Here is a 25652-nt window from a genome sequence, read left to right on the forward strand (position 1 = left end):
GTCTAACCACTGTATGACTGTGCTGGCCACTATTAAAATAAATATCTAAAAGTTGATGAACTGATCTGTATTTCATGTTGTAATATAGATGTTCATTTTTTTTAGGTGGTATTTGTTCATGGAAGGCACACCGTCAGATAATGCTTGACTTATCTATGGTTTGTTGTATTCATAAAAAAGGTGATGGGTTCCACCATATAGAACAAAAACTGGGGTTTGGTTGGCCATGTCTGATGGAAAAGGGAGAGGATTCAGCTTCCCTGACCATGCACTGGATTAATCTTGAGTGAGAAGTAATCTGTTGTACATACAGAATACTTGTCCACTATAAGGATGTTATATTCAGTAAAACATGATGCACTGATGTATAGTTAAAGTAGTCCTATAGAATGTGTGTGGCTGACTTAAATGTTTCATGATCTAAATTGATATGTTGGTACCGACACCTAACGAATCAAAATGGATAAACCCGCAGTATAGGGAGGCTGAAGACAATGGAACATGACAGTTTATTATGGCAGAGTCTCAGCAGTAAACTTTACACAGCTATCTAATGGAAGGTAAATGCAATGAGTAGAACAATCTCAATGTACAAGACAGAGATTCAGTTAAGGGGTATTATTTTTCTGGTGAGTTTGAGGTTGGATGCACAGAGGTAGGGATGGATGGCTGGTTTATATACACCTATCCTGACAACAGCTGATCTGACTCGGAACCTAACATTTTTCTTTTAGTTTGGTGTTCACTCACTCACTTACTTCACAAGTCACATGCACACTCACAATAAAAAGCCTGCTACACTAATATAAATGTGCCATGGCAATCCACACCAGTGCAAGTAACATATCTACCTCATAATATATGAACCTCAGTTAGATTTCTGGGTGGGCTACAATCTGGAATGTTCATGTTTTGTTTGCTCTCATCCAGTCCAGGTCTGATTTCATTGTTGTAAGCCCTGCTCTCAAAATATGCTTCAAACCAATAAAACTGGCTTCAGTAGATGGATAGAGTATTGTGCTATTGCCAAGTAGAAAATGAATTCATATTTTTTCTACAATCACAATGTAATCATTTTGTGGCAGCAAAGGTTTTTGTGCATGTAGCATAATCTACTGGTGCATAAACTACTAAAAAAAGGGGTTAGAAAGTGTCTCTTCTGAAAATGCAGAAGGTGCTACAAGACTAGGGTGTGCAGACCACTTGTATAAACTCTACCAATCACTCGTCTGGTATTAGTTTGTTGTTAAGTATCAGGTCAAACACAGATTGTGGAGACAAAGTTAGAGCATGCTGTATTAAAGACCTTTGGCACATAGCAAGTCTTTCACAAGTAGGGCACAAAAACTTCTTTCAGGAAACAACAGAGGCAGAGAATGTGGGTGGTCAGAAATCTACTATATAAAATCTTTTCTATCTATCTATCTATCTATCTATCTATCTATCTATCTATCTATCTATCTATCTATCTAGCATATATTTTATAGAGATATCATTGTGGTTATTGAAAAATACAAAGTGTTAATTTATTGAATGATTGATTTATCATTCTTCAAAGTTGGATAAAGGCACTCTGCCATCCTGATCCAATGCACAGCTGGATTTCACTGCCTGCCACCATTTAGCATGCACAAGGATAAGCTTTTCTCACTATCCTATTTATTAAGTCTGTGTGTCAGTATTCACTTGCAAGGCTCCAAAGATACCTGTATTTTTCGATGCTTCCATTTTAGAGGAAGTCCCATATTGCACTGCCTGTATACTTATTAAATAGCCATGTATCTCTAGTAATTTAAGGATATTTATTGTTTGGTTTATTCCAACTTTTAAAACTGAAAAATAAATTAATAGCCAATTAACATTTATTTTATACTAGCCTTCCCCCGTAGCTCTGCCCTTGTAGTAGTGAAACAGAACAAACTTTTAAAATCAATAAACAAGAAGGTATTGCTAGTTAAGGGGAGGCAAGGTACACTCCAAAACATAGAGGTAGATTGACTCCCATCTCCTGACGTCACAATTCCCACTCCCCTTGGCCCACAGCCTCTGTATCGGATTAGCGCAAATATATCGCTCCTGCAAATGAACTATGATTCTTAGTACGATGAGAGAAGTCGCAAAATCAACCGGAATGTTCAAGCAAATTCTAGAAAAAACCCGATCTAAATCTGTTAAGTAGTTCTCTCGTTCGCTAGCTAAGCAGATGTAAGATACGCCCCAAGGCTGGCGCGTGAATAAGGAGGGCCCAGCCTCCCCTCCCCTCAGCCTGCTGTGTCTCTCTCGGATTTGTGCAAAGAAATCGGTACCGCAACCAAACTCTGATACATAGCGCGATGAGAAAAGTCGCAAAGTCAACTGGAATGTTCAAGAAAATTATAGAAAAAAACCTGATCTAAATCTGTTTAGTAGTTCTCTCGTGAAAGCAGACAGACATACAGATAGACATTAGATTTTATTTATATAGAGATAGTAAAACACCACAGCAAGATATTTTATAAATATTGCTCTATTGTGCAACAGCTCTCATATCTTTTCATGGTTGTAAAATGGTCAGGTTAAGTGACTTGTCTCAGTGTCATGTCAAGAATAAAACGTAAGGATTGAACAGGCAGCCTCAAGGGTTAAAGGTCACTTTAGTCAATAGGCTGCAATACCTGCAGGCTGCTGCTTTGACACATGAAGAACAAATAGTTTCACCAAACTGGCCTTATCTGCTAAAAGGTTTGTTTAACAGAACATTTGTACCATTCATTTTACTTTTGTGTTTTTACACAAAGATTTGTTCTTAGGTTTTGTTCATGTTTCCAAGTTTGTTATTTTCAAATGAAAATTGTTATGTGAATTTCAATATAAACTTTTAACTATGCTTTTATACCAACATTCTTTGTTAAATTGCTCAATCCAATGCAATTTCTGCATTGTCAGGCAATGTCCATGATTTTCTTTAAGAAGCTAAATGCCAGCTGTACTGTACATACAGCAGATCAGTTCTCTAATATTGCTTATTCTTACAGGATTTTAAATACTTGACTTGGTTTGGCATGTTAATATTTACACCCTTTAAATATAGAGAAGAGCCAAGCAAAATGACACCTTTTATTGGCTAACTAAAAAGATTACAATATGCAAGCTTTCGAGGCAACTTAGGCCCCTTCTTCAGGCAAGATGTAATCTTTAAATAAAATAAAACCTTTAAATAAAAATGCAGTGGTGTAACCACTTTCAGTCCTTCCATCTTGAATTTTAAGAACAGAGCCTATGCAGGACCCAGCCCAGGATGGCGCACTGGTTGAGTGTAGGAAACACACACACTCAGACACACACACACATGAACAGTTAAGCCTGCCAAATAACTTGAAAGAGTGTACTTGGACTGTGGGGTGAAACTCTTGATGACCTGAGAAGAACATACAAATTCTAAAGGCCCCAGGCCAGGAGTCCAGGCACCGTAGGCATAACTGCCTGCATAACTTTCTGCTGTAATATAGTGTTTTTTAGTATTCTATGAAACTTAATTATATCAAGTCAATTTTATTTATAGAGCACATTTAAAATAGCAGCTTTTAACCAAAGTGCTATACAATTTTCATATATTGTATACACCAATAAATATACTGATAAATAACTACACCAAAATATACACAGTAAATACATTAAAAGCAGTTCTCTCATCAAGTTTGAGGCAAAAAGATAGGTTTCAGACTGGATTTAAAAGTAATCAAATTTGGTGCTGACCTAATATAAAAGGGTAGACTATTCCAAAGCTAGGGAGAGATATTGCAAAAGCATGCCCCTCTAAGCTTAAGTCTCGATCTCAGCACGACCAGTAACTTCTGGTCTGAAGACCTACAGTGAATGGTAATGAGGGGGAGTAAGGGTTTTAAGAAGTCAGTGAGGTAAGACGGGTCTAAACCTTTCAGAGTCTTAAAAACAAATAATACAATTTTAAGCTCAGTCTTTTAGGAAATGGGAAGCCAGTGAAGAGATGTTAAAATTGGCGTGATGTGATTATGTTATTATCTTCCTGTTAGGAGCCTGGCAGCAGCTTTCTGGACTAGTTGAAAATGATCAATGGATGACTGGCTAAAACCAGTGTATAGTGAGTTGAAATAGGCCAGCTGAGATGAGACAAAACCATTAATTAGGTTTTGAATATCATCTGCAGTAAGAAAAGGCTTGATTTTATCTAATACCCCGAGCTGATTGAAACAGACTTTTAACAAGGGAGTTAATGTTTTGTTAAATTTGAGGGCATTATCAAAAATCACATCAAGATTTTTTGCGAAGGGTTTACAGTAGGTTGTCAGAGGGCCAAGGTTACTTGCAAGAACATAGGCAAGATCAGAAGGTGCAAAACACACAATTTCTGTGTTTTTAAATGAGGGTTAAAGATAATTTGTTATGCTTTGTTTCAGTGGAAGATATATTTGTGTATCATCTCTGTAGCAAGATGTGTTGAATTGATGACGGATTATGATTCATAACAAGACAGCAGTAATGCAGGGCACAAAAAAAGATGATGAAAGAAACTGATGACTAACAACCTGGCTTTCAGAGGAGGATGGCATGAAGATTCCAAATTAAAGGAGTCTTTAACTGACTTCTGCTGTACTATATTTGTACTTCAGTCTAATTGAAACATTGATGAGTCCTCCATGCATCAAATTTACTCAATAGATTATACATTTTCGGGTTGTCAAGAGTCAATGCCTATCCTGGCAGCACTATGCACAAGCTGGAAACCAACTCTGCATGGGGTGCCAGACTACTGCTATGCACACTTACACACTCATTAAGACAGCTGCCAATGAACAAAGAAGGAATATCCACAAAGACAAAAATATGCGTCTAGGAAGGTCCAGATATCAGGCAGCAGGGCTAGAAACTGTGCTGAGCCACCATGCTGTTGTTCTAATGTCTTGCAAAAAATATTATTTATTTATTTTGAGTTGTTGTAAATTTTTATATTTACAGTGAGACAGGTCATCAGTGCTATATATATGCATGTAATACATGTCTGTAAATGCAGTGTGTAACTAGAACATATACTATATATTACATATTGATACACACACACACACCATTTACAGTAAATGCTTTAAAACATTTTTTGCTAAAGATACAGTACATTGGCTATACTTCTTATCCTCATCACTTTGATATTAAACTTGTCAGATTTGTGAAAAATGTTTGCAATTTATTTTGTATGTAACTGAGTTGCAATATAAGAAACAGTACAGGAGCATCTTGCTTTAATGTTTTACACCATTACACATTACCCATGTAATACATAATTCACAATACAATAAATACAGACCAAGAGTCAGACAGACAAGGTACAGATAGAGGAAGAAGTGGACAGGAACTCCATTAAATAAGATATCAAGAAGCCCATAAAAGAAGTGTGTATAAAAATGGCTGTTTCTGACCATACCTCATATTCATTACACAATGAAATCCTAACAGGAACTCCTGAAAAATGTCCTAGGACATATTTTTCTTTTATCCTTAACCTTTTCCAAAATCGTATACATAATAGTCTTACTCCCCTGCACAATATCAGTCTGTACTGTAAATTACATGTTGTGAATAAATAGGTTTTTATTACACAAGGGTGTCAATATAAATAAATACGATGTGCTATGGTGAGAAATCACTGTTTGTCTTACTTTGCATTATACAGTACATGCCATAATGCGACTACAAACTAAAGGCTGTCCCTAAACCTGGAATTACCTAATCTGATGTACTTTTAATTTAATTTCTGCTTATGATGCTCAGTCTCCTATGTGGCTTTTTAATCCTCTAGGTTGTTCCCATAATTCATGAGCTATTATATAGAAAATCACCATTAAACAAAAACAGAGATGAATCTTGGCATCACTAAATAATCAGGATGGGGCAGAAGAAGTTTACTGTCATAACCCAGAGCATGGCACACAGTCAGCTAGCCCAACCTACACTTCTCCACTCAAGCCTTGTTCTTGTAGTCCATTCTTGCCAACAGCTCTATTGAACCCAATTGTTTAAACAGAGGAAAGTGAAAATGTTCACACTTGAATCCCAAGCTTCCTGCTTCATTTGGCAGCAAATGGTGCCAGACTGCAGAGACAGAGAAGCCAATTTAGCAAGGTTTTGTTTCCATTCTTAATCCACTGAAAGATGAAACTGATGCACAGCTAATGGTTGTGAGATCCCAGAACTGAAAGCATCCCAGTGGCAGGGAGCTGTTGCTGTGAAAAGGTAAGTCACCTGCCATCCCATTTACAGATTGTAAAATATTTATGATATTTGTGTATACAGGGTGGTCCAGATCTAATTATGCAATTTTCATTACGCTATAACTTATTGAGTTTATTACATAGAGAATTCACAAAAACATTACATGGAAAATCAGTGAAGTAATTCAATGTAAGCCCATTTTAGTTTATTACAAGATATTCCAAACAATTCTTTTGTCTTGTATTGTTTTCCTGCATTGCATTAAAAGTAGCATAATTAGATTTGGACCACCCTATACATTTCAATGCATGACACTTGTGGCTTTTAAACTAATTTAGAGTTGCATAACTTATTCAAAGACAATCCAGCCTTCAAATGATGAAAAGATTTTATAAAAACAAAATGCAGTGAAAGTTTTTGATTATTTCATTTACTTTTTAGTAGATTCAAAAGGAACAATAAGCTCTAAAATTTCAGATCATTTTGCATTTTTACACATCCCTCTTTCCATCTGCACATCTCAGCAGAGTTGAAGGACCCCAACAGTGTGTTTTTTTTTGTGCAAGGGTATATATATCTATCTTGAAAGCTTTCCAAAAATTAAATTTATAAATTATTTGTCACTGATATTTTCAATTTGTTTCTTACTTCAAATATAATTTGAAGGAATGATTAAATGGTGGGCATAATAAGCGACTACAATGTGAATGTAGATTTAGAAAATGGACATGCATTGTCTATGCATTGTAAAGGATGCCTAGGTGGCCAGAGCATGTCACACTCTGGGACGGCACAGTGGAGGAGGAAAGTCCCACCAGAGACCTCCAGTGCAGAGGAAGAGAACCACACTTGCAGCAGGAGTTGTGCAGTACATCACAAAGGCTGCTCTGGGGTGGTACACCTTGTATGTACAGTGAGTGTGGTGTCCCATAGGCAGGGGTGCCAGTACAGAGAAAAACAAAGAGAGACGCAGCCTAGAAAGAATGTATTGCTTCCTCTGGATGCTAGAGGTTGAACAAACCAACATTCACCAGGTATTCTTAATCTTCTAATCCATTTTCTCAACTCTAGCTGGTTCAAACTCTTTGTAGAAAGTGTTGTCACTCAGAATGCAGAAGTGCACGCATAATGTCTGTTCTGTTCCGACGTATACAGTTTTAAATGGCCTTGGACCAGGCTACACCACTAACCTCCCCAGGCCACTATGGCCAACTGATGCTGGCACTCTTGTTATGCTCCAAACTAACCTGTGTTGTATGGCTTTCTGAGCCTTGAGCTCTATTGCACATGAACTTTGGAATGTTCTCCCTAAAATAATGAAACCAATTAATTTTTTAAAAGGGCAGTTTTAAACCCAGAAGTTCATGAAGGCATTTAACTTGCACCCTATGTCAGTTCACCTCCTCTACCCAGTCATGAATGGTAGAACTACACTGTATCACAAAGTTTCTTATTTATTGTATTCTACAACATTCGTTTATTAGCACTCCTATTTATTGTTTTTCTTTTGCTAACCAGGAACAGAAAAATAGATGGTTATTATTTATTTGGTATTTGGTGTTACTGCGGTGACCTGGCACCCTACACCCTGGGTTTGTTTCCAGCCTTGCGCCCTGTGTTGGCTGGGATTGGCTCCAGCAGACCCCCGTGACCCTGTAGTTAGGATATAGCGGGTTGGGTAATGGATGGATATTTGGTGTTATTTGGTGTTTAAGGCTTTGATAACTCCTTGTTTGTCATTTATTGAGCAATTCCTGTTGTGCCTTTCAGAATACCTGTATAGTGCTTTGAGCATGGGAAAAGTAGTACATATTATATATATACATATATTATATATTATTTCTAAGACAGAGCAAAAGAGGGAGGGGAAGGAGCAAGTATAGAGTTGTTAGGATCTATATAAATTCATATTTGTACTAGGGGGTTCATCCCCTGCTCGCTTCGCCAATTCCCCCAGCTTTCGCTATGCACCAGCCACTTCACGTCACTGCTCCTCACGTTGTGTAGAGGAGGGCTGAACGCACCCAAGGTGCTCTTACGAAAGCCCCTCTTAAACGGTGATACAATGGGAAACAAATACAGTTTATTTTTTAACTCCTCTTTGCTTGATCAGCTGCTGGCTTGCTGCTGCTGCCGTGCCTCAAATATTTAAAAGCCTGTACAGCAGGTGTCTTTGTCATCTACTCTTTGTCTTTGTCTTTTATTTCCGGCCCCGGGCATGGTTAAATCTCTTGGCACAAAGTCTTGTCTCACGGGACGTGAGTTCTTGATATTTTTTAGTTTATAATTTATAAACGGATTAAGAATCTGAAAATCTAACAATGTCACATTAAAGTTTGATAAATTTTGAAAAGAATGATATCAAACATATATATGTAGGTTTTAAAATAAGCCCGATTTAAAGCGTAACAAAAAATGTGACATAAAAACATCACATAAAATCGTTGCACAAAATTGTTGCACTTTTAGGCTTAGGATTTTAAATATATAGAGTAGCTATGTAGTAGTTTAATCTCAATTCCTGTTAGCCTGCTTCTCATCATAAAATGCTTACAGTCAAATATTGGGACAAATTCACCCTATGTGAATCATTATGATTGGCTGAAGTGTTTAAAAACGAGAGTATTTACTCTATACTATTTAATAATTTTCAAGGCAATGAATAAGCCTTTATTCAGGTTAAGGTGATGTCTGTAACTGCAGCAAATCATTGATAATCTTTTCCAGTCCTGTACAATTACCAAAAATGCATACATTACTGGCCAAAGACTGAAACTGTACTGGGCCATGGCTGAAACGGTGTCCAGTCACAGGCACTACTGGTAAGAGAGAGTGCATAGCATCTTAGGTAATGACTGAGCATGCATGGAGTTTGGGAGAAAGCATGTGACCGGACATCAGACAGGTTAATGATTTAGTGTAACCCCAGTCCTGGACAATACATGAAACATGAAACTATCTACATCTCAGTTGAGTGAGTAACACTTCACATGGTTCTGGACAAAAAAATGCAACTACAGTATAATACTTACAGTCCTGTACAATGCCTGAAACTGTTCAGTTATGGGACTCGAGTAAGCGATTGAACAAAGCTACATTTGGCCCTAGGAAATTTCTGAAACGGTGTTCAGCGTTGAATGAAATGATACTGAATGAAACTGAAAAAACTCCTGTACTGACTGAGCACACAGCTAATGGTGGTACTACGTAACAGCAAACACATGCTTCAGATTAAAATAAACTGTTACACATCTAGCTGCTGGTAAAGTCAGAAATCACTTCCATCCACACCCATCCATCCATCAATCTTCCAAATTTGTTTTTACTATTATAAATTTATTTTATGTCTGTGATAATTACTCACCCTCAGAGGTCACAACATCACCATTCTTCCCATCCTGATGATCCGTATCTTGACTCTCCTTTACAGTGACCTCATCAGATATCTCCATCAACTCCCCTGTCTGTCCATTGAGCTTTAATTCGGGCATTTCTGATGTTCCATTCACCTGTTTGGTCTGTCCATTGATCTTTATCATGGCTGTTTCCTTGTCCTCACTCATGTGTTCCACCTCCTTTCTGATCTTTTCAGGGGACTCCTGCAATATTTCATCCACTTGCTCAGCCAGCCCATTGATTGTCTGCTCTTCTGGTTCATCATTCAGGCTGGAAATCTGGCCATTTTTATGTAAGCACTGTAAGATAAAAAATGGAAATGTCAGCCATGGTTGAAATAATCTCAGTGAAAAATTCACATATTTATAGAAAATCAGGTGCTTACAGACTGAAGTTGAACAGATGATGATTAATGGAACAATTGAGCTACACTGCCTAGTCAGAAAAAAATGTGAGATCCTTTCTAAATTAGTTGTTTTCTTGATTTCTTGTCATAAATTGAGCTGCTCAATATCATCACTTGTCACATTCCCACCAAGTATGCACAAAGGGAGAGCTGCTAATTGAAGACAGGGTCCTCCAAGATTTGCCAGTTTCCATACCACATGAAGTACTGCTGTAAATTTATAGAGGTGAGAGAAAACTTGCACTGGAAAGACCGTACTAAAGATAAAAACACTGGCTGGGAAGGAGCCATTGAAAACAACCCTTAATCCAAAGGTTCTGGAAACACTTAACTTTTCAGTCTTATTGTCTCTTATTATTGTACGTGATGATGTAACCGAGCGTGAAAATGAAAACAGACCTAGGCCATGTTTATTCATTGAATGAAAAATCTAAGTGATACAGTTTTAGGTTTTCACACTAGCTATGGAAAGAAGCACAGTGTAATACTTTAGGTTAGGTTTGCTCCTACCCATTATTTTGCACATTATAAGAATGCCTAAATCTGCTTTACCATGGTGAAAAATGTGTATGTATATACAGTATATAATACTGGCATGTTATATACACTCACCTAAAGGATTATTAGGAACACCTGTTCAATTTCTCAGTAATGCAATTATCTAATCAACCAATCACATGGCAGTTGCTTTAATGCATTTAGGGGTGTGGTCCTGGTCAAGACAATCTCCTGAACTCCAAACTGAATGTCAGAATGGGAAAGAAAGGTGATTTAAGCAATTTTGAGCGTGGCATGGTTGTTGGTGCCAGACGGGCCGGTCTGAGTATTTCACAATCTGCTCAGTTACTGGGATTTTCACGCACAACCATTTCTAGGGTTTACAAAGAATGGTGTGAAAAGGGAAAACATCCAGTATGCGGCAGTCCTGTGGGCGAAAATGCCTTGTTGATGCTAGAGGTCAGAGGAGAATGGGCCGACTGATTCAAGCTGATAGAAGAGCAACTTTGATTGAAATAATCACTGTTACAACTGAGGTATGCAGCAAAGCATTTGTGAAGCCACAACACGCACAACCTTGAGGCGGATGGGCTACAACAGCAGAAGACCCCACCGGGTACCACTCATCTCCACTACAAATAGGAAAAAGAGGCTACAATTTGCACGAGCTCACCAAAATTGGACAGTTGAAGACTGAAAAAATGTTGCCTGGTCTGATGAGTCTCGATTTCTGTTGAGACATTCAAATGGTAGAGTCAGAATTTGGCGTAAACAGAATGAGAACATGGATCCATCATGCCTTGTTACCACTGTGCAGGCTGGGCTACCTGAGCATTGTTTCTGACCATGTCCATCCCTTCATGACCACCATGTACCCATCCTCTGATGGCTACTTCCAGCAGGATAATGCACCATGTCACAAAGCTCAAATCATTTCAAATTGGTTTCTTGAACATGACAATGAGTTCACTGTACTAAAATGGCCCCCACAGTCACCAGATCTCAACCCAATAGAGCATCTTTGGGATGTGGTGGAACGGGAGCTTCGTGCCCTGGATGTGCATCCCACAAATCTCCATCAACTGCAAGATGCTATCCTATATTCCTAAACATATATCCAACATTTCTAAAGAATGCTTTCAGCACCTAGCTGAATCAATGCCACGTAGAATTAAGGCAGTTCTGAAGGCGAAAGGGGGTCAAACACCGTATTAGTATGGTGTTCCAAATAATCCTTTAGGTGAGTGTATATTGTGTAACATAACATACTAATTCCAGTTTAGCACAGGCTAGAACCCACATTGGCAGCATTAAATATAAGACAGGGCACCAGTCAATCACAAAAGCCTGTCATGCACACCATCTATGCTCACACCATGCTAATTCATAATTGGTAACTAACAAAATATGCATATTTGTGGGGATGTGGGAGGACAACTCACAAACACACAGGTAGGAGGTGTAAAGCCCATGTGGATAACCTCTAACCACTTCACCACAGTGCTGCCCCTATATATACACTGTATATATTTTAAAGTGCATACTGTAACAAACACCATATGTAAGTGATATGCATGTTCTGAATACCATTCCAGGACTGGTTCCTGCCTTGCACCAGATGCTGCCACCTAAGCTTTAGCCCCCTTCTTCTTCTTCTTTCGGGTGCTCCTGTTAGGGGTTGCCACAGCGGATCATCTTCTTTCATATGTTTCTGTCCTCTGCATCTTGTTCTCTTACACCCATCACCTGCATGTCCTCTCTCACCACATCCATAAACCTTCGCTTAGGCCTTCCTCTTTTCCTCTTCCCTGGCAGCTCAATCCTTAGCATCCTTCTCCCAATATAACCAGTATCTCTCCTTTGCACATGTCCAAACCAACACAATCTCGCCTCTCTGACTTTGTCTCCTAAACGTCCAACTGGAGCTGACCCTCAAATGTAGTCATTTCTAATCCTGTCCATCCTCGTCACTCCCAATGCAAATCTTAACATATTTAACTCTGCTACCTCCAGCTCTGTCTCCTGCTTTCTGGTCAGTGCCACCGTCTCCAACCAATATAACATAGCCGGTCTCACTATGTTTCTGTAGACCTTCCCCTTCACTCTCTAAAATGGACTATGTGAGTCCAGTCAATGAAGGAATGAATAAATCCGGATGATGTTCCAAGAAGTATACCATAATTATAAAATGTACTGCTGTTCTTAAGGCACCAGTGAGAAATTCAAAATATCCTCTATAGTTGCAAAGAGACTCTGAAGATAAAAGACAATCAAAATGTAAGTCACACCATTTCTTTTGGAAAGTGATGGCTGGAAATTTGAGAGTTCCTGAATGGTGCTTAAGTATCGGGTATTAACATGCAGCAGAAGCATTGTGGAACTAAAAGTACAGACATTTGGTATTCAGCACAAGCATTCATTTAACTTGTTTTTACATTTCAGAATGTTTTAATCATTAATGAAAAAGGTTTGCTTTATGGATCAGAGAAGAATAATATTTCTCACACCATTTACCATATTTTTTAAATATTTATTTAAACAGGCATTGCATGATGGATACAAAGGCACAAATTGAATCAAGTTAGCTCATCTCCTGTTAGCTTGCTTTGGAAAAAAGCAAAAAACAGTTAATGGTTTGGAATCATAAGAAGGAAAATCCATTAAAAGACAAAAGAAGCATGCTCAATTAAGAACAGTAAAGGGTTATTACTGTAATTTTAAAAGTAACTGGAAAGAAAACCTGTAGCCTCTGTCGCTCTCCAGGATCTGAGTTTGACCAATGTGTATTAGAGGGAGCTAAAGTCTATCCCAGCAGCATGAGATGTCAACCCTTGAAACATCACACAATCCTATCAGCCCGTCCATTGTAAACACCCAGACTCTTTACAAATTCACAGCTCTAGTGCAATTATCTTAGCACATTTCATGAGGGCCGTTCAGAAGCAGGGACTGAATGGGGGGCCTAGTAGAGTATTGTTCAGTGCTTTGGTCTTTGGGCCATATCTACACTTAATCCGGTCAATTCGGAGTCACCAATAAACCTGACCAGCTCACTTTTGGACTGTGGCAGGAAACTGAAGGGACAATATGCAAATTACACAAACACTGACCGGGATGGTAATCAAACCTAAATTCCCAGAGCTGTCGGGTCTCATTACCAACTCCTCAGCCACAATGCTGCCTATGATAGTCTTCTTGATCCAAAATAAAATGTTTGTCTGACATACTTTAGAAAATGCATACTGTAAATAAACATGTTTAGGAGAAAGTCACTGCCATTATAAGTTCTGCACTTTCTTCCCATGTCAGTGTGAGTTCTTGTGCAGATACTTTGGTTTTTCTCCCATTCCCATTAAGTTATCTGACAATTCCAAGTTGTTCCTGTATGGGTGCAAAGGGCTTTATCCTCACTTCCCAGAACAAAATTAACTATGTCTGATAACACTAAACAACAAAGCTTTTGCTTCCTGAACACTTTTGGGTGTATTTTATGGATTGCGGCCTGCTGATAACAAAAAAATCACCTTTAAATTATTCTTTCATGTATTGTTTTTTGCAATTACCTATTTTTGTGATTTTCTCTCATATTATAAGTATACATTTTGGCGGGCAGCCCCCTTGGTTTCCAGCAGGGCCACAAGTCATAAGAACATTAGAAATGCGACATTAGAGCATTAGAACACTCTAGATGAGAACAGGCCATTCAGCCCAACAAAGCTCGCCAGTCCTATCCACTTGTTTCCTCCAAGAAAGCATCAAGTCGAGTTTTGAAAGTCCCTAACGTCTTACTGTCTACCACACTGCTTGGTAGCTTATTCCAAGTGTCTATTGTTCTTTGTGTAAAGAAAAACATCCTAACGTTTGTGCGAAATTTACCCTTAACAAGTTTCCAACTGTGTCCCCGTGTTCTTGATGAGCTCATTTTAAAATACAAGTCTCGATCCACTGTACTAATTCCCTTCATAATTTTAAACACTTCAATCATGTCACCTCTTAATCTTCTTTTGCTTAAACTGTAAAGGCTCAGCTCTTTTAATCTTTCCTCATAATTCAACCCCTGTAGACCTGGAATCAGCCCAGTCACTCTTCTCTGGACCTTTTCTAGTGCTGCTATGTCCCTTTAAGCATGGAAGCTCAACCCTTTTGGAACCCGTGGGCACTGCCAGGGGGTGCATGGACATTTCCAGGGCCTTATTTGGCCACACTTCCGCCACACCTGGAAGTGTGGCCGGAAGGAGCTCGTAGGGCACCTGGAGTCCTTTTGGATGCCCTATAAAAAGGGGCCAGTCCCCACCATTTGCGAGCTGGAGTTGCAAGGAAAAGGACAAAACCTGAAAAGGAGTGCAGGCAGAACGACTGGCGGCAAGGAAAGGACTGAACTGTCTATTGGGTGTCTGGTGATTGGTGCCCTGTGCTGTGGGGAGCAGGGTGAAACACTCCCCGATTGTTAATAAACGTATGTTTTATGTTAAAGTCTGTCTCCTGCCTGTCTGTGTCCGGGTTAGGGCAGCTGTACGCGCCCTGGTGGCTTGACAACATATACAGTACAAAAACTATAGTTGGAACATCTATGGTGATCTACAAGTAGTGGCACTGCTACTAAAAAAGCGGCTTGGATATCCCAGGTACTTTTATTTGATTTGTAAATGGGCCAGCCATGCTAAAGAGACTCATTATATTAAAAGGAACAGGGCAGAAAAGTGTCACACAAAAAAACAGCTGTTAATCCAACAAAGATGTTTTTGCCTCCTCTTCATATAAAACTTTGACTGAAGAGATATTTCATGAAAATGATGAACAAGGAAAGTGAAGGATTTTGAGATAAAATAAACGTTTCCATTAATAATTGAGACCAAGATTGAGGAAGACATTTTTGCTGGTTCACTTCATCAATGACGAGTTGTTCATATATTTGCAAGTTAGAAATTACATAGATGGCACTCAAGGATGTTATTGAGAATTTTGTTGGTAACTTCAGAGCACCAAACTATCTTCATCTGGTTGACACCATGTTTCAAGCATACAAAACCATAATATGAAAAAGGCTGCTAGAGATTCATTTACTTCATTCGGACTTGGACTCCTTCCTTGCTAATTTGGGTGCAGTCAGTGAGAAAATGGTGAAAGGTTTCACCAGGATGTTGCAATAATGGAAAAGCAGCATCAGGACAAATGGAATCCATTGTTAGACACTGAAACAAGAAGCATCAGATGCTGATTACCAACAAAAATCAGCAGCAAAACAGTCTTAGCTCAGTTAAACTAATGCAATGCATCAGCAACACTGTTCAGTAAAAGTTAATTTAATGTTTCTACAAATTCCTACATGAAACAGTCAGTTTGAAAATACAGTGGTACCTTGGTATACGTCCGCTTTGGAATAAGTCCAACCTGTTTGGACGTGAAAAATGTTGCTTGGTATATGACCTTTGTTTGGAATACAACTCGCGTGCTAGAACACCACGTGCTACCCATGTTTACCTCTCTCGAGACAAAGCCACGACTGCCCACGAGTGTCAGTACGCCAGTTGCTAGCATTCTGTGAACAACCCGCGCACTACCCTTGTTAACTTCTCTCAAGACAAAGCCACGACTGCCCACGAGCGTTAGTACGTGCTATAACTCTCTGTGAATTTTCACGTGATGTTGTGTTTTTTCGTGTAAATTTGAATTGATTGTTGAAAAGTATGAAGGTGGCATGTGTATCCGAGACTTGACTGCTGCATACCATATGGTGAGAACGATGGTATCTACAAAGACGTTATTAAAAAGTAAAGTGAGGTTAAATTTTCATTTATTTCATCTAATTGCTTTTGTATTTATGTATTTTAGTATTAAGCAGTTTTTAAATTATTTTATACAACCCCATCAATGTATAATATATATATATATATATATATATATATATATATATATATATATAATATTTTCCTCTGTATTGCTGATTGGGTGCATGATGGACTAGGCCATAGTTAACCCCAATTACAAGTAAACTCTCAACCAAAAATGTCAATTTAGCTCTGCTGCAAAAAGTGAAGAACAAAAAATGATCAAAAGATTCATGTTGATTTCATTAAGTAACGCTTTTTTCTGATTGTCTGATTTTGTGAGCACTTTTTCAAAGGGTCTGGGAATGTGAGCCCATTCAGTCAAATATAACTTATCTTACACTGATGGCAGTTAACCAACCAAACAGTTACATCACCACTGAAACTGTAAATTCATGTCAAAGGGTTTTCAAAGACCTTTAGATAAGACTTACTTATTGTTAAGGTTGGCCTTATTAGAAGAGCAGGTACACAGTCTGTTGTGGAGATGTCAGAAGATTTTAAATGGCTTTGAGGGGCATTTAAAATAGTGATGATTTTTTTTTTAATCTCCAGCAGACAGATACACTTCTTACAAGCAATGGTCAAAGAACCGCCCTTGACGATGAACAAGCTAGGTCTTTGTAATTACCTGAAGGGAAAAGACCCTCTTGAGGTTTTTTTTTTTGTTCTTTTATTTGTTAATGTCAGTCCTTGAGAGAGACTTCACAAAGCCTCCCTGTCAGGCCATTGTCCCAAGAAGCTGAATAGAAGGGATAATAGGTGAAGTGTATGGTTTTACTTGGGCAAATGGGCTGATCTAATTCCAAAAGGTTTAGGTCTGCAGAAAGAAGAAGACTGAAAGCTTATCCCCTTAAAGTCCCCCTTTCTTTTCTTTTCCTGCTTCTCAACAAGGGATCCCTGTGAGAACCTGGGGTCGGGGAGCAGAAACACCTGCTGGAGTGTGGAAAAAGGCCAGGCTCTGTTCAAGTTTTACAACAATTCCCTGTCTTTCGCTGTGAAACTTTCAGTTTAGCCCATGACAGCTGCATGGCTAAAATAAACCACTTTCCTCAGGTGTGTTCATCCTGCACTAGAGGTGTTTCGAGCCCCTGTGAGCAACAGAATCATAAATGGGAAAGCGTTAACCCATCCATTTTTTGAATCCACTTAATCCTTTTGTGGGATCTGGAGGGCCTGAGCCTATCCTAGCAGCATTGGGTGCAGTGCACGAATCAATCCTAGCTAGGGTGTCATGCTATTTCAAGACAAAAGGATTCTCAGGTCTACTCATGCTCATTTAAATGTCCTACTTTCCATCAGTTTTCAAAACTATTTAATTGAGTTTGGGGTCAAGGTGGACCAAAGGGTATATCAGCAGCACTGCCCTTAACTTGAACTTGATCTTTATTTACTGTCAGGCAACACAGTTAAAAAGCATTTCTCTTGGTGTTACCCCCTTACACATTACAAGTTAAACACAATTAAACAGCACAGTATACAATCCAAGACAACCATCACAACATAGACTGGGTGCCAGTCCATTGTAATCCAGGAAAGATAAATGTCCAGATATAATAAAGGACATTTAAATGTCCATCCATCACTCCATTTTTAAATCTGTTCAATTTAATTTGGTATTGCAGGGGCCAGCACTTTTAAAAAAAAAAATAAGAGCCATCTATTGTCTACACCCACATAAACTTATCTCAGGGTCATGGGAAGCCACCATCTATAGTAGCAGCACTGGCTGTAAGACAAAAGCCAACCATGGCCAAGGTGCCAATCAATCAGAGGGTAGAAAAACAAGATTCCTAAGCATACTGCAAGAATTTTGAAACATCACTCATTCTGGCCATTATCTAACCCACTTACTGTAATACTGTTTCTTGGCAGCACCAGGCACATGGCAGGAACCAACCCATTACAAAGTATATTCACTCCCATTACATCAGTTTAGAGCCACTCAATAACCTAACAAACATATCCTACCCACACAGACACAGGGAGAAAACATGTAGACTCCACACAGACCGTGGCTGAGCTGGGATTCATACTCAGCAGTGTGAAGTTGTGAGGCAGCAACACCAACCACCACGTTACCTACATGTTGACGTGCTGTAGGTGAATCACACATGCTTATTTAAATGAAAGAAGAAAAGGCCTTTACTTTTTAGGAATAAATGGCATTTATTGATGGCTGGCTTTCAACAACTACCTATCCGTTCATCCTTTTTCTAAAGCTGCTTTTCCATGGTAGATGGGCACCTCAGCTTATAATGACAGTCTGAAGGAACACCAGTTTATTTCAAGGCACAAATGACTATCACTCTTAAATTTACTTTAAACATATTGGGTGCCATCTAAGACATGGTTTAGAGGTTAAAATGCTGAACTGTGTGGGGTGTGGCCCAGGCACCCACAACACGTTTATTTTACAGTATATACAACAAAGTGCCACACACAACCCCAAAGTCCCCCAAAAGTCCCGGCCTCACAATAATGCCTCTTTCTTTCTCTACAGGCCGCCTCTTTGCCTCTCCTCCCGAGCTCTGTCCTTCTCCACTCGAGCCATCGAACGGAGAGAGGCGGCATCTTTTATAATCAACCGGATGTGCTCCAGGTGCCTCCCAACAACCTTCCACCAGCACTCCCCAGTGTAGTGGAAGTACCGGCTCTGCACCTGGAAGCACTCTGGGTGTCCCTCATCCTCTCCCCCCCAGCACTTCCGGGTTCCATAGGCTCCGTAGGCAATGGGGCGCCCCCTGGCGGTGACCACGGGTACAGAGCTTTGAAGCTCCCTAAAGCCACCAGGGCGGTTGAGCGTAAGCCCTCCTTCGGTACTCTTGGGCGTCCCGGCTGGGTACCACCCCCAGCCGCGTGCCACAGCTGTAAAGGGCAAGGTTATTGGTTCAGATCTTGTTACTGACACTGTCTCTGTGACCTTGCACAAGTCACTTAATATGCTGGTGGTCCACCTTTAAGAAATGCAGGTGAGAAATTAAAATATGGGTCTGCTGTATATTGTAAAGTGTCCCTGGATGTTATTTAATGTAAAAAAAAAAAAAAAACAAATGTGTTCTTTATTACTAGACATCTCCTGTATAATGAGGCTAACTAAACAGGCCACTAAAGATAAACATATCAGGGAAAATTACATTTAAGCACTGAGTATAAGGATGCCAACATCAAAATTCAGTAGAAAAAGGAATAAATGTGACCTGTGGCGATTTTGCACTCCACTCAGGGCTGATTTCTACCTTGAATGTAGTGCTGCCAGAATACACCCCAGCTCCCAATAACCCAGAACTGGGTTGGGAAATGGAGAGATGAAAAGATGACATTTTTAGTGGGAATGAAGGGGGCTACCAAGTAGGCATTCAGCCAAATGAGACATATTGGACCTGTGACATGTTCCAGAGCCTTGAACGAGTGCTATTTTTATCACTTTATAAAACAAAATTCATAATATACTCACTTTGCCCATCCATCTTTCTCTATGTAGGTCTGTCTGTAACATTCATATCCTGTGAACGAAATCAACCTGAGCAACCAAATTTTCAGAAACCTTCCTTTCAATTATTAGTAACCAACTGACAAACGCTGCTTACCAAGCGGATTGGGATGAAGGATAGCTGTGGTGAGAAAGGCACAGCAGGCCACACAGGTTAACCAACTCTCTAAATATCATAAAAGAAGGTGACACAAGCACAAACAACTCAACGAAGGATTAAGAAGTGATAATGTGAAAAAATATAACAATAATAGAAACCGTTTTTGAAGGAAATTACAAAACTTACTTTAGTAATCATGCGACCCAGAACAGGTGTAGTGCAGGTGTATATAAATTATAAGCAATAACATTCAAAAAACAGAAAGAACACATCAACACTCATAAAAAAGTGTGAGGACTGCCAGCAGTAATGACCACATATACAATAATACTCTATGAGGCCACACGCTTAGACCAGGCCAGTGCTGAAGATGGACTTACACTCATCCAATTTACAGGAAGAGTGTTATTGAACATGAAAGTCAGCTTAATAAATGTCCTTCTTTGAACTAGTGCCCCAGGACAAGGCCAGCTTTCCGTCTTAGTTTATTGAGTTTGTAGTAATGCCATTGCCTGAGAAGATCACTGCTTTGAAAACTGCACTTACTATAACAGATCGACAGAACTTAAAAAACAGAGGTCTGTATGCTCCAAAGGTGCCTAGAAATGCCATCTTGTCCATTTCTGCACAGATCCTCACCACTGCTGGTCCATTAACCTGCCCCCCCTTTCAGTATTTGAAGGTTCTTGCCATCTCCACAAAATTTTCATCAACACAGGGAGGCCATGAACCTCCTGGTGTCCACCAGCTGTGTCTAGCCTATGTCATATAGTAGCTTGTTCCATTCACACCACTCAGCAAAGTCCTCCACCAGGATTCCATACTCAAGGTGCCAGTACTGTCCTTTGCCCAAAGGGACACTGGAACCCTTTCAGTTGACGATATAAGCAACATAGCTGCTCTGCACACACCACCCTCAGCACCCTTGGACTCTCACATTGGGACCCTGATGCTTTGGCCAGCTGGAGAGAGGTTAGTTTTAAATAAAAGTTAATTAAAACCCTTAATTACAAATGCTCCATATGAACTGTCCAGCCATTACTTCCTCCTTATTTAATTTTTTATTTATACACATGAAGGACAATTTAGCTGCTCTAGTGGTGAAAGCCAAGCTTTTCTAGTTAAACAATGGTATTTATCCAGTGCCTGCAAAACAGCACTTTCCCTTTTAGAGGAGCTTGTGTAAATGCTGGATGAGTAAGTAGATACCCGATGTCCCAGTGCTACATGGGACACAAAGACCATCCAGATGGTTAAGAGTTCTAACAAAAAAAGAAAAAGATCCGACTTCAAATTGCAGAGACTTACACATAACCTAAAGCCACTGCCATATTTCAAAATTGCACTTACCTTTTATGGTTTGGCAGTATCACAGTCTGGAACAGAGCATAAAATCACACTCTTTAATCATGTTAATCCAGTTCATGATCACACGGCAGCATCGGGTGCAAGGCAGGAAACAGCCCTGGAGAGAGCAATAGTCCCCCAAAGGGCACACTCATGCACATGCTTACACTGTGCTCATTTACTGTTACCCAGTAACCTAACACACATGGCATTGGGATGCCAAAAAAAAAAAAAAACCTGGAGAAAACACATGCAGACATAGGGACAGCAGACCACGCAGAGAATGACTAAGCACAGGATTTATATGTGAGACATTGGATCTGTGAGGCAGCAGTAATAATCATTATGTGACCCAGGAGCAGAATAAACATCCTGCTATCCAAGACAATCAAAACCACTGAATGTGCTAGTTTTACACAACATACTGCAATCTTGTCTCTTCCATTATGTATCCTATATTATTTTCTACCAGGGCCAGCTCTACCATTTAGGCAAACTAATGTGTCATTTTGCACAGCAATATTTGGGAAGGTGCCATTTTTTTGCAAGCAATACAGAACTATGAACAATCAAACTCAATATGATTCTCTGATTATATTGTTTTATATTATTTATATACTAGTGATGTATAATCATCTCCCAAATGGACTTACATTAAAAGTTGTGAAAAAACTCAACAAATATCATTCTCTTGTTGTTCACCACCATCTACGAGATTCACTCTGGTACAGTTCTCCATTGTCGATCTGTCACTGGAAAACTTGCTGTGGTCATGCATTGATTGGATTGACTGTATTGCATTATTTGCATACATCAGGATACAGTAAATATGAATTGTGAGCAAAGATTGCTATTTAAAGATAATCATTATACTTCATTTTCATTGAGTTTTGTGATTATATTAAGTTTTTCAATTTATTTTATTAACTTAAATGACATATATGTTACAGAGCTACCTTGGTAAGACTGTAACTAGACTGTCACCATCATTGTAATGTACAAGTTAGGATGGAGATTTAAACAGAGACCCATAGTATAGCATTTATAACAGGAGTTCAAATGATAATATGAAAAACAAATTCTCTTAGAAAAAAATTAAAAGCCATAAATAGCCCAGTTCCTGGGTTTTTTATGAAATGGTAGTCCTCAAGAATGTATTTTTCTTAAACAGCTTTGTTTTGTATTAAAATCATCCACATTTCGCTCTCCCCAGCCCTGTCTCCAGGTTTCAATGGGCAGATGTGGCAGTGATGATTCCCCTCAAAAGAAAAAGGGGTGGCAGGGCACAATTTACAACTTTCCCAAATGCGGAGAAAATGCTAGAGCCGGCTCTGTTTTCTACATTGCAATTGTGATGAGATAACAAGTTTAAATATACTAACGCTTTAAGTTTATATACCAAATAAAACCCAAACTTAAACTTAAAGTGCAGATACAGTTTTGCATGAAACACTGAACTATATTCCAGCATTTACTAGGAAAGAAAAAAAAAAATCAGAAATGTAAACATTTTCTAAATGCTGGATTTTTATGCAGTTATGAAGACTTAAATATTATAATAATCATAAAATGCAGGGTCTATCTCTTATGTAGCACTTTGGAACCTGCTACTGCTTTACAAGATACAGTCAGTATCTCCTTCCCTTGTTAATGTGGCGTTTTTTCCTGATATTCCAGTATTCCTATCAAATGCCAAAGATGAGTTGGTTTCTGCTTTATCTGCTGGGATAGACTCTGGCCTCATGCAACTCTCATTTAGATTAAGAGGATTTGAGAATATAATGTTAAGGCAGGCTCAGTTATGGGAAACTTTCTCTCTCCACTGCTACTATCTCCAGTGGGTTGACTGACAACAAAACCGCGTGCCAGTATGAACAATGCTGCACATCCTCTGTCTGACAAGTGTGTGAAGAAATGCCACTGTGTATCTATCTATCTATCTATCTATCTATCTATCCATTATCCAACCCGCTATATCCTAACTACAGGGTCACGTGGGTCTGCTGGAGCCAATCCTAGCCAACACAGGGCGCAAGGCAGAAAACAAACCCCGAGCAGGGCGCCAGCCCACCGCAGCTATCTATCTACCTTTAATAAAAAAACCCTCTTAACAAGAGATGAAATCAGCCTGTTTTCAGATAGAAGAAATTACATAAAGTACCTACGTTAAAAAAAAAAAACGGCTAAACAAATATTTCAGTCCTCTTCCTTTGGTTAATAAAGAAGAATATTTAAGTCATTAAAAAAAACACGATTGTGGTATAACCCTTCCCTCCAGTATGACACCAGGACCTCTACTGATCATCTGCTCATAACCTACTGTACTTAATGCCATGTATCTACCATGTGGATTCAGTCAGGTGTGTGTAAAGAAAATGTCAGTCAGTCATTAACAGGTGCACTCTAAACATTGCGCAGCCTCCTCCAAGCCCCCACTCTCCCATGACCGCCATTCCAAGCATGCCACATAGTCAAGCCATTCCATTCCCAGAATTCCTCATACCGGAACAGAATGCACAACATGATTCTAATATGCCTCCTGGCCTTCCAGTCTTCTTTGCATTAGCTTGTTAATGTATCACAGTAGACTGACCGTGACTGTGTTTGTATTAGACTAAAAAGGGAGTGGGCGATGCTTGCATTCATTTCTGATTGAAATATATTTTTAGCATGTTGCTCCAGCCTAAAAATAACAACCTCAACAATGTTAGATTGCCATCCAATTCAGGGTCAAGGGGAATTTTAGTCAAGGCATCGGTCCATTAATTCACATACGCAATCATTCACGGAATTCTATATTTACCAATTAGCATAACTTGCCTTTGGGAGGTGGGAGGAAGTCCTACAAACACTGAGAGAACATGCAAAAGTAGCACAAACAATGGGATTTCCACTCATGATCTCAGGAGACACCCTGAATACTCCCACGCTATACCATACAAAGTGAATAAAAGGCTCCTGAAGATGCAGCATGACTTTGTGAATAAGGCAATAGGTTGCCAAGTACAAAGCTGCAGGTTCAAACTCTGTGAATCACCTACTGTGCGACACTGTTTAAAGACATGTAGGTTAGGGGAACTGGCCCTAGTGTGTGTTTGGTGTGTGTGTGTGTGTGTGTTTGACTGCAATGGACTGGCGTCCTGTCCAGGGTCTGTTCCTGCCTTGTACCCTTCACTCGCTGAGACAGTCTCCAGTCACCCCCGTGACCCTGGTCTGGATTAAGCACGTTAGAAAATGAAATGACATGATGACATTGCAAAGCTGTTTGAGCAGAAATTAGAAATGGGTGATTTGAATATGGTTAGTGCTGCTGTTTCCTCTTGGATCCACTATCCTGGGTTCAAATCTAATGCTCTCTGTGGTGATTTATCTCTATGCCTGAATTTGTTTTTTCCCCTCCTATCCACAAATCATTCAGTTAAGCTTTACTGGCTGCTCTGAATTGGCTCAGTGTGAGTGAGTAGATCCTGAGATGGACTGGTGCCCTGTACAGATAATGGAATAGTCTCAAAGCCTCACAATTCTAAAGCAAATTTGAGAATATGTTATATAATAATAATAATAATAATAATAATAATAATAATGATAATAATTCATTACATTTATACAGCGCTTTTCTCAGTGCTCAAAGCGCTATCCACACAGGGAGGAACCGGGAAGCAAACCCACAATCTTCCACAGTCTCCTTACTGAAAAGCAGCAGCACTACCACTGTGCCACCAGTGAGGACAAATGTACAGTTGTACAGTTGTGCTTGAAAGTTTGTGAACTCTTTAGAATTGTCTATATTTCTTCATAAATATGACCTAATACATCATCAGATTTTCACTCAAGTCCTAAAAGTAGATAAAGACAAACCAGTTAAACAAATGAGACAAAAATATTATACTTGGTCATTTATTTATTAAGGAAAATGATCGAATATTACATATTTGTGAGTGGCAAAAGTATGTGAACCTTTGCTTTCAGTATCTGGTGTGACCCCCCTTTGCAGCAATAACTGCAACTAAACATTTCCGGTAACTTGTGATCATTCCTGCACACTGGCTTGGAGGAATTTTAGCCCATTTCCCCGTACAGAACAGCTTCAACTCTGGGAATTTGGTGGGTTTCCTCGCATTAACTGCTCGCTTCAGGTCCTTCCACAACATTTCGATTGGATTAAGGTCAGGACTTTGACTTGGCCATTTCAAAACATTAACTTTATTCTTCTTTAACCATTCTTTGGTAGAAGGACTTGTGTGCTTAGGGTCGCTGTCTTACTGCATGACCCACCTTCTCTTGAGATTCAGTTCATGGACAGATGTCCTGACATTCCTTTAGAATTCTCTGATATAATTCAGAATTCATTGTTCCATCAAT

General features: G+C 39.3%; 1 protein-coding gene across 1 annotated transcript in view; it reads right to left on the reverse strand.

Moving 5' to 3' along the window:
* The window catches only part of akap12b (A kinase (PRKA) anchor protein 12b), a 159980-nt gene that overhangs the window by 58759 nt on the left and 75569 nt on the right, over positions 1-25652 (reverse strand). Inside the window, exon 2 of the mRNA XM_039747810.1 lies at positions 9587-9917. Within this exon, the coding sequence (XP_039603744.1) occupies positions 9587-9917 (331 nt within the window). The remainder of the gene's footprint in view (positions 1-9586; positions 9918-25652) is intronic.

The sequence above is a fragment of the Polypterus senegalus genome, chromosome 3 (assembly GCF_016835505.1).
Source record: "Polypterus senegalus isolate Bchr_013 chromosome 3, ASM1683550v1, whole genome shotgun sequence".
NCBI classification, from domain to species: domain Eukaryota; kingdom Metazoa; phylum Chordata; class Cladistia; order Polypteriformes; family Polypteridae; genus Polypterus; species Polypterus senegalus.